The sequence below is a fragment of the Acomys minous genome, assembly GCF_964271855.1.
Source record: "Acomys minous genome assembly, chromosome: 2".
Taxonomy (NCBI): Eukaryota; Metazoa; Chordata; class Mammalia; order Rodentia; family Muridae; genus Acomys; species Acomys minous.
This window is the reverse complement of record NC_140484.1, coordinates 87,994,649-88,005,061: the sequence shown is the minus strand read 5'-3', so window position 1 is coordinate 88,005,061 and position 10,413 is coordinate 87,994,649. Positions and strand designations below refer to the sequence as shown.

The window sequence follows — 10,413 nt, the reverse complement described above, 5'->3', positions numbered from 1 at the left end:
GTTGGGCACCTGGCAGAAGGAGCTCTTCTAGTTTCAAAGCTGAGGTTCTGACCTGATGTATTGTCAACTCACACTTCTGCAAATGCAGCAGATTTTATCATTATCTTTCTGTTTACTGCTTGATCATTTTGCAAGCATAAACTTAGGTCTGATACCCAGATAATAATTGCTACAGCAGTGACTCACATTGTTTGGCATTGCTCACTTTATAGATACAAGAAGTTAAAAAAAAACAACAACAAGCATTAACGGGAAAGAGGAGGTTTCCTCCTTCATATTAGAGGTTATTACAAATGTTGAGAACAGTCTCATGAGGAGCATGACTCAAAGGAGTGACACTCAGTGCAGATACAAATACAGGAAAGCTCAGATTTTTCTTCTCCTCTTCTCCTTCATCAATCACCAGTTTCTCTTCAGTCTCTGTGCTAAGACATATTTCATATCGACAACTGACTGAAGGTGCTCTCTTCTCTTTGCCATAGAACAGCTTCCCAAAGAAGAACTGAGGAAAGGTAAGATGCTCTTTGAGACATTTTTCCCAAAGCTGTCATGTATTTTTTTTCTTAGTCTGTGACCATATAAGTAAATGTTGAGGTGGAAAATCCAAGAATCCTTATGTGTTTCTTCAGAAACAGGCATCATGGAAGCTCTTCAAGAGCACTGTAGGCTGGCAGACTGGACTGATGGAAGCCAGTGAAGGGAAGTAGTGTCTGTACTTGTACTTTCTTCCATCCCACTCTCTTCTGACCTACTTAAACACGATGCTATTGTGAGAATTCTGCCATGCTCCTTGATTTAACAAGCATATAGGTACAGCCACTATCTCCAAAAGCCCTGTTCTGTCAGTACCCCAGTCACCTGTGTGTCTTGCAATGGAAAGTTTCTATCCCTTAGTGCATTCTGTCTCAGTAGGCAGAAGTTCTAAAACTGAGTGACATGAGGAACCCAAGTATAGTTTATCAATAGTGTGTATATTTAAGGAGTTATGCAAAATGTTTAATCTACCTCTAGTCCCCAAGATAAGGACATGGAGTGTGGAGCTTTATCAACTGTCATAAAGTAGAACTCTTCTAAACCCAGAGTTGGCTGTTTCTGGAATTGCAGGGTACCTGTGCTCTGCCCAAGGCATTTGACATTAATTAATTTTGTCCTTTGGAAATTTCATTTCTGCCACAATGTACTCTCTTTCCTCTTCCCAGCTCTCTAATCTATTCCTCCCATCCCTATCATCTCCATCTCTACAGTTCTTTCTGGAAATTATCATTTTTAGTTTTGTTTTATTACACTTATTATTTGTGCAAATTAGGTGATTTGAAATATGCAACCTGGTTTGGATACTATTGTGCCCTTACTGAAGGCAACAATTTATTTTTTTAACATTTAAAAATGTTTAAATATGCATTTACATTACATTATTACACATAAATACAATAGATTACCTATAGCAAGAACAACCATGACATAATCAGGAATTTTATAAATGTTAAATTCTTAGTGTTTTGGCTATTTGTATTTGACAGCCTTGAAGAAAAAAAATCTTTCTTATCTTGGTGCATCTAAAATTCTGAGTATAAATCAATCTCCATCACATCTTATCATTATCAACTTAAAACATCTATCTAGTCCTAAAAATATCTTAACCCCTAAACAACTAAGCTTCATTGTAAAACTAAGTTACCTGTTCTTCAACTCCCTCAGAGACTTGAGAAGGAATAAACTTGATTATCTGAGTATTCTGGGTGTACAGGTTAGTAGCTTTCCAAATGCGAAGATGGCAGAGAAAGTTTTCTATGTAAATACTCACCCAAAACTCTATATTATGTTGGAGCATCTTCTTCAGCCTTATGGCCTAATATATCTGACAGACATAATTGTGAAGTAGGAACTATTGAGAACATGCTTTCCCTGTCTTGGCAGAGCTTGGCTGTTGACTCTGCCTGCATCCAAGCTTGCCCCTTTTTTTTTTTTTAGGAAGAATTCTGTTTGTGGTAGAAATGAGGATATTTTCCCCAGTGGCTTGTTTGTCACATTTGAAGCCATCTCCATAAGGAGGTTCTTTGATGCTCATCATCCTCTTTGACACAGGCTTAGTGTTGGCAGGAGTTAACCTGTCTCATTGTCAGTGAATTTTTAAAAATAATAAAAATATTTTAAATGCCATATTCTACATGTCTCTGAAGCTTTTGAAGACCTTATCTATCCTACCTTAGCTTTCTATAGAATCATATTATCTGCCACAACTAAAATACATATTCTTGTGATAAAAGTAGGCCAGCCATTGACATGAACATGATCTGATCAGCTAATAATCAAGTTGTACAACTTATTTTTCCTAAACACCCTGCAATAGCATTTTCTTTTTTTTATTTTTTATTAATTTATTCTTGTTACATCTCAATAGTTATCCCATTTTCAAAGTATTAGAAGTAAACCTTGTATTATAATTGAGTTATATGTGTACAATAACTCATTATATATATATATATATATATATATATATATAGAGAGAGAGAGAGAGAGAGAGAGAGAGAGGAATAAATTTACATTTGAATTCTATAAATGCATTGAGAATTAAACTTATTTTGCATCTATATTCAAAATTCTATAGCAGTGAATTAAAAATAACCTTGTGAGTGACAATTGAGGCATTAAATTGAGGAGTAGATTCACTAATTTCTTTTTTGTTCTATGTTCCCTATATATTTCTATATTCCCCCTTTCCTTCTTTTCAACCCCTATCTACCTAAGAATGTAAGATAAAGGAAAACAGAGATATCACTGATTCTAACGTGTTTTCTTTCTAAATAAGACCAATAATAACTTGTAACCAACTCCCACTGATAATTACTCTCTATAGACAAAGAAAGCAAGCAAAAATCTACCAGATCCCCCTTAAAGAAATGGGGTGTCAATCTCTTAAGCTTTCTTCCAGTTGGTTAGGGACAAATACCACCTAGCAGGGGCCCAAATGAAATTGGGGAAATGGTTAAACAAGCTAGGAATCACATTTGTGGTCCAGTTTCTAAATGTTGAGAAATTTCAGGCTTAATTACAGTCCTGTGTGGGACAGTCTGAAATGCTGAACTAATTGGGATTGGAAACTTTCTTTTTTTTCATATCTTAGTTACTTTTTTAAAATTATTTTTATATACTTTTATTTTATTACACATGTATAAAACAAACTACATACAACAGGGAGAACCATGTGACAATCATGAGAATAATGAGTTCTATATATGTTACATTCATAGTGACTTGGCCATCTGCATTCGTCTCGTTTGAAATAAGTGTTTTTCCTGTCTTGTTGGGTCTAGATCTCCGAATGAGATTCAATATCTATCTTATCTCAACTCTAATAGCTTAACTTCTTTATCTTGATCTAAAATGATCTTGTCCCCTAACCAGCTCAACTTGGTTGTATAACTATATTATCTTGTCTTCAATGCCCCTCAGAGACTTGAGAAGGAATAAAACTTAAATTCCTGAGTGAACCAGCAGTGTGGGTTAGCAGCTTCCAAAATGTACAAATTGACTTAAGACAGTTTACTGCCTGACCAGTCACCCAATACACTATATAACGTTGGAGCCTCACCTTCAGCTTTCTGGCCTAATATTTCTGCCAGACTTGTTCGCAGGGCAGGATCTATTGAGGACTTGCTTACCTTGACTTGGCAGAGTGCAGCCGTTGACTCTGCCTGCATCTAAGTTGCCCATTTTATTCTTTCTTTAAATCTGTTGTTAGTAAATTATTCAGCTGTAAGAGGTAGCCCTTCTAGAATTCATCCTTCATCCATGCCTGACTCTTCGTGGGAATATTTTTGTGTATAACTTCTGTAGATATTTCTAAATGTTCTGAATCTAAGACTGAAATGCCAGTGTCTTGAAGGAGATATCACCTTGATGCTCTTCTAATTTTTCCAGCTCTTACATTCTTTAGGATTTTTCTTTTGAAATGTTACCTAAGTCTCAGGAAGATGATATAAATGACTTTCCTGGGGCTAAACACTCAAGCACTACTTTTTCTTGGTGCATTGTGCAGCCATGATGGAGCATATGATCTCCAGGATTTTTAAAGCCTGACTTCCAGTACTATGACATTATTCCTTTCTATGTATTGGGTTTTAAATCCAATATGTGTACAGTTAGTTACATATATAAGTATACCACCACTATTGCACAAGTGTTCACATCTTTCCTAGCAGGCTAGTTTCATAGATTGCAAAATTCTCAACTGAGTAAGACATGGATACAGTTTATTCCACACCAGCCTGCATAGCACTTTATATACTATGAAAGCTAGCCACCAGGGAGGAAGGTTACAGCTTGGTACCAAGATGTTCTATGTATTTTGTACACTTGAGGTGTGGAATGTCTTCAGTAATAGTGTCTAAACATGTAAATATGATGGAAAATCATTAGAAATAACAAGAAGCTAGTGCTTAGGGGTATCTGGGGTCCCTTTGATGATCAACTCATAAAGAGTCGATCATTTATGGCAGTGTATTTTGTTTAACAACCCATGGCTCCTCAAAGTAACTTCCCTAAGGTACATAAAGAAGCTCCCTGCATGTTCACTTTTCAATAATACCTCATATTTTACAGTTTAGGTACAAGATAGCAGGTTTCTCCATGCTGCTCACTTTTATTAATTCTTCCTTAGTTTTATTGATCATTGCCTAATTATATCTCCATAATTTAACTATTCCTCCGTTTTTCTGTGTAAATATTTTTGCATTCTCCATATCTTTGTACCTTCATATTTACTTCTTTATATTCTTATGTCTCCAACAAGGCTTCTCCCTCCCAAAGACCTCTTTCTAGTGTCCTGGCTTCCACAGGTAGATTACACAAAGTCAGAGCTCTGAAGATAGTTTGCTCAGTTTGAGAATACATGGCATTTGTCTCTTTTTCTGTTAAGGAGATGTCTTGATAGAGTGAAGGAAATATGAAATGGCAAGGGGAGAATTTGCATATAATCTTGGCTTTATGTTCATTTAGTGAAAATTATCACCTTATCTTGGCATACCTATAGAGAGATGGATAATTTTGATACAACAACAGACATTAGAAAATTGCTTAATTATTTCAACAGCTTTTTTTGTTTTATAGTTTCACATATAAAATGGAGATTGGGTTACACTATCCTATAGATCTGGTTCTTTTCCTACTGGTCTTAGTAAGACTTTGCATTCCCTTCATGTTTCTCATTTATTATTTACATATTTCCTACTTGATAGCCTCCCCCATACCAGAACTGAGAGCAACCATTGGTCATGTTTCTAGCTCCCAAATTCCTGTACACAGAAGAACCCACGTCATTATAGAAAGAACTTGGGGTTCTGTCTTAGTTACTGTTATACTGTTGTGAAGAGACAGATGATTAAAAACCTTATAAAGTATGTAATTGGGGACTGGCTTACATTTTGCTAGGGTGAATCCATGACCATAATGGGTGGGGGCAAGACTGCAAGCAGACAGGAAAAATTCTGGAGCAGTAAATGAGAGCTTAGGTCTTTATCCAAAAAGACCTTGTAATAGCAGAGATAGAGAAGGAGACTGAGTCTGGTGTGGCTTTGAAAACTCAAAGTCTTGTCCAACTAAGTCTTCTCTCATGCAACCTAACCCTTCCCGAGACAGTGTCACCAACCGGTAACCAAACATTCAGATATGAGTCTTTGGAAGCCATTCTAATTCAGACCAACGGGTTTAGAGTCCTGTTTCTTTCTGTCACAGCCTGAGACACAGAATGTCTATATTGGGACCATCAAACACTCTCACATCAGTACAGGACATGGACTGTAGGTATCCCATAACTACAAGCTGAATATAAAGAATGTTCCAGAAATGTTGGCTTTGATAAATTACATAATCTCTGTAATCCTGTTTCCCCACATTATGAACCAGGCCAGCTGTTCATAAATATCATGGTGGTTCTGAGAATCAGAGAGTGCACAGTGCATGCTCAAGTCTTGTTTTTATTTCCAGGAACAGTTGTGGAGAGTTCTCCAGCATGAATTCAACCATCTCAGACTGGGAGCCAGACATATTCCTCGAGAGAAGCTACCACACTGAAATTTCATCTTGTTACATCTTGGTCCCTACCCTGGTTTTTCTTTCCTTCATCATTATCCTGATTGGGCTTGCTGGAAATGCCACAGTGCTGTGGCTTCTATGCTTCCGCTTGCGCAGGAATGTCTTCTCTGTCTACATCCTCAACCTGGCTGAGGCAAACTTCTTCTTTCTCTGTTCTGGTATTATATATTGCCTGCAAGAGATCATATACCTCTTCAATTTCACAAAGATCAGCATCCCATCATCATTTTTCAATATTTTGTACACCTTTGCTTACCTTGCAAGTGTGAGCATACTCACAGCTGTTAGTGCTGAGCACTGGTTGTCTGTCATTTGGCCCATTTGGTATCAGCGTCGACGCCCAAAAGAGACATCAACCGTCATTTGTACTCTGCTCTGGGCTTTGTCACTGCTGTTGAGCATCCTGGATGATCAGGCTTGTGGATACATATATAACGTATCTAATGGTGTTTTGTGTTGGAAATTAGAAATCATCATTCTTGTATGGTTACTTGTTTTATTTGTGATTCTTTCTCGGTCCAATCAGGCCATGCTGGTCAGGATCTTCTGTAGATCACAGGAGACTCCTGTGACCAGGCTGTATGTGACCATTATGCTCACAGTGGTGGTCTTCCTGATATGTGGCCTTCCCTTTGGGATTAGTGTCTTCCTCCTAAAATGGAATAGGAAAGTTCATTCTATTTTGCCTTGTAATTCCTTTTGGAGGATAATATCCCTCCTAGCCTATGTTAGCAGCTGTGCCAATCCCATCATTTGCTTACTCGTTGGCTCTATTAGGCACTGCCGATGCCAGTGTGGGACTCTCAGGCTGCTTCTGCAGAGAGCATTGCAGGACACTCTTGAGAAAGAAAGTGAAGGCTGCGAAGAGAGCACTACACTCTAGCGAAGCAGGCGAGAGCTGCTTTGACCAGAGTCTGTGCAAGTCAGCTTTGCCCTTACCCATGTGAGGCACATCCACAACCTTGTTAGGTTGATGGCCTGAGGCTAAATAAGTTAGGAAAGTAATCATGCTCATGGAAGTAGAGGCATGTAGGACTGGTAATGGAAATGCTGCCTGCAACTTAGCTACAATCATCTTAGGATTCACTAAGGGTCCAGGATCACTCCCAGTTTTGACATATAACTTCTTCAGCATAAGGTCAGAGCGCCTCAGAAAATAACCGATTTTCACTAGTCACTTAACTTGATAGTGGTTAAAAGGATGTTTAGACCTTGCACCAACCTATCATTTCTGCTCATTTTGTTTAAATATTAAAAGAAGCTAATAGATCAGCATTTTGGTTTTCTTTAATTTTTGTATAACTGAGAATACTTCTGTAACTCTAACTTGCTAAATATTTCTTAAGTAATTTGGACAATGTTATAGTTTCCTTTTCTGTTGCCTGGGAAGACATGTTGACCACTAACAACTGAAGAGAGAAAATGCCTTGTCTGTTCTGTACCTTCAGTGCAGAGTCCATCCCCTGAGGAAAGTCACAGTAGGAAACGAGGCAGGACTGCGGGCAGTAACCACAGAGAGCACTGCTTACTGGCTCAGTCACTATGTTGACCACTATCATAGCAATTACCTCCATATTCTGATTTGTTAAAATATGGTTTATATGAGATCATGTGATATATTTCCTTGTGTGTTTAATTTCAAACAGCACAATGTGTTTTAAGGCCATCAATACTTCAGCCAATGACTAGATCTCCTTTTGAATAGCTTATTAATCATATCTTGTATGTGACTGCCACAGTTCCATGACCCATTCCTCTGTTGTTGCAGGTCTAGGTTGTTTTCATGCCTTTAATATTACTGAGAATGCTCCAATAAACATGTAAAACTATATTTGAACTAGTTCATCATTTGATTTTAATTGGATATGTATCATCATTTTAATGTGGGAATCCGTTGGCAGCATAAAGTTAGGTTTTTGTCTTAAAATGTACCACAAGTCTCTCTATTTGAATTGTCATATTAGACCATGAATATTTAAGTGCTAGTTAATTAGGTGGGTTAATTCCTAACAAATAGACAAATTTCTGCTGTTGCATATCTTTCACTTATTATGGCAGGTTTTGGTACTGAGCACAAATCCTCATGAAAAGTGAAATGCACTTTGAACCCCATTGAACACTTTGTCTTTTTCTTTCTAAACTCTTTTGTTCTCTGGTATATGTGAACATTTTACATCACTCCAGTTTTCATTTTGTTTTGGCACATACACAGTATTACTATTAAATGTTCATTTATTGACTGTGTTAGAGTTTTCGATGTGCATGTGAAGGTAATCTAAATCAGAATTAGGCAGTAGTCTTGAGTAAGTAAATCCTTGGGTAATTATAATTTCTCTACACAGGTCAATACCTACAATCTCAGCGATTGCATTATCAGAAGCTATGCAATCCACCAATACCTAACCTCTGATATTTTGTGACACAGTAAAGGAAGAGTAATATTTTCTCTGCTATGGAGAAGGCAATGAAAACAGAAGAATTTGCTAGGATCCCAGTGCTGAGCCTCCCACAATAGGATCAAGTACCGGCAGGAAAAAAAGCTCTATACACAGGTTGGAACTATAAACAGAACAGATAGGGACTGTAGCAGAATCCAACTGGAACTGTGTACAGGCATCCAGATGTAAATCTCTGCCTTCACCACTGCCAACCTCAAGGTGGGCACATAGACTCTTGCTGAGACCAGAACAAAACATTAATACACCTAGAGCAATAGCCTTGGTGGTAAAGAGACTGTTTTGTTTGTTTGTTTGTTTGTTTGTTTGTTTGTTTGTTTGTTTGTTTTTTATGTATCCCACATGCTTGGTTGGCACAACTATCACTGAGCTAGTTTTCACAGACAGATCTCTAGAACTTTGAAGCCAGGCAGAGACCTGTGCCCCAGTTGCATGTATTCGTGGTTTGATGCATACCACCACCCCCTCTCTTGTGAGTCTTGGGGCAACCTTGAGACTGTGAAGTTTATTTTCTTTTTATAAAAATCCAAATTAATTCACAACATTTTATATGATATGAGCAGCCTTCCTGACATGTGTAGAAGATACTATCTAGCCAGTTACAGTGGACTTCTGGGAATTACGTTCTTTCAGCTCCATTTCACATAATGATCCCTGAGTCTTAGCTGCAGAGGTTGCATGGTAGATGTAGTACATGGGCTTGTGCATCCTCATGGTCACTTTTTTGTGACACTTTGACAAGTAGTAGATATTCATAGTTGGTTCAGTCTGCTCTAAAGGAATCTCTTTAATAAGACATGAGATACCTTTTTATTATAAGATAAGAATAGACATTTACTTTGGGAGGCATTTTGGGAGCAAGGTAGAAATCTTGTGCAATAGAAACTCCATATAAACTATGAAGGTGACACTAGCAAAGACTTATAGTAATAGGGGACACAGAGCCTAAAACAGCCACCTTCTTTCCTGTTTCAAGTCCTTAATTGGAAGGACTGGGATGTCAACTCAGCCACAAAACCTGTGATCTACAGTCTGTTATACCTGTGCTAGGTGCTAGGACCAGAGCCTACCATAATTGTGACACTAGAGAATTTACCCATCAAATATTGGGAAGATATGCAAATTCCTACAGCCGAAGATTCAGTAGAACTGGTGGTAATGGATGGAGGAGGGAGAGGGAGGATTGGAGGAGCCAGAGGAATCAAGGATATTATACAAAACATGGCCCAAACAGTCAAGTGACCAGGACACAGGGAGCTCACAAAGATCAGGGTGACTTGCATGACTTATAGAAGTGCAGTTTCAAAATGATCTGGTGAAACCAAGGCAGGACATAGATTCCGTGGGTGGCTGGTAACCCTGCAGACTTTCTCTGAGGGCAAACTTCTAGGCTGGAACTGATTGTTACTGGCAATGGCTTTCACTAATGGTGGTAAGTAGGGCATAAGGCTGATGGCTCCTAGCAGGGGCTAGAGCTGTCAGGTCCTAGTTGGGCCTTCCACTGATGGTGGTAGACCATCTAAAAAATAAAGGGAAAGAAGAAGAAACACACATGCACATGCACATGTGCGTGCGAGCTCGCGCGCGCGCACACGCACGCACACACACACACACACACACACACACACACACACACACACACACGGTAATGTGGTAAGACAGACTCCAGCAGGTAGGTTTCAACAAGCTGCTACTTACAAGTTTCTCTTCCACATTCACAAACATACATACCTACACACACACACACACACACACACACACACACACACACAACCACATACAACCACACACTTCTTGGTGTATGGAAAAACTCCAAACAGAAAGTTCCAACAGCCTAATACACATACATGTACACAAACACACA

At 38.4% G+C, this 10,413-nt stretch overlaps 1 protein-coding gene across 1 annotated transcript; it reads left to right on the top strand.

Moving 5' to 3' along the window:
- Window positions 1-308: 308 nt before the first annotated feature.
- Window positions 309-7,891, top strand: LOC311592037 (mas-related G-protein coupled receptor member B8-like). Its single transcript, XM_084771970.1, has 2 exons — window positions 309-512; window positions 5,986-7,891. Exon 2 carries the CDS (start codon window positions 6,011-6,013, stop codon window positions 6,974-6,976), a length of 966 nt encoding a protein of 321 aa, XP_084628096.1. The 5' UTR covers window positions 309-512; window positions 5,986-6,010; the 3' UTR covers window positions 6,977-7,891.
- Window positions 7,892-10,413: the final 2,522 nt, after the last annotated feature.

Excerpts from the sequence above, each read along its gene's own strand:
- LOC311592037 (XM_084771970.1), top strand. The coding sequence starts at position 6,011 with ATGAATTCAACCATCTCAGACTGGGAGCCAGACATATTCCTCGAGAGA.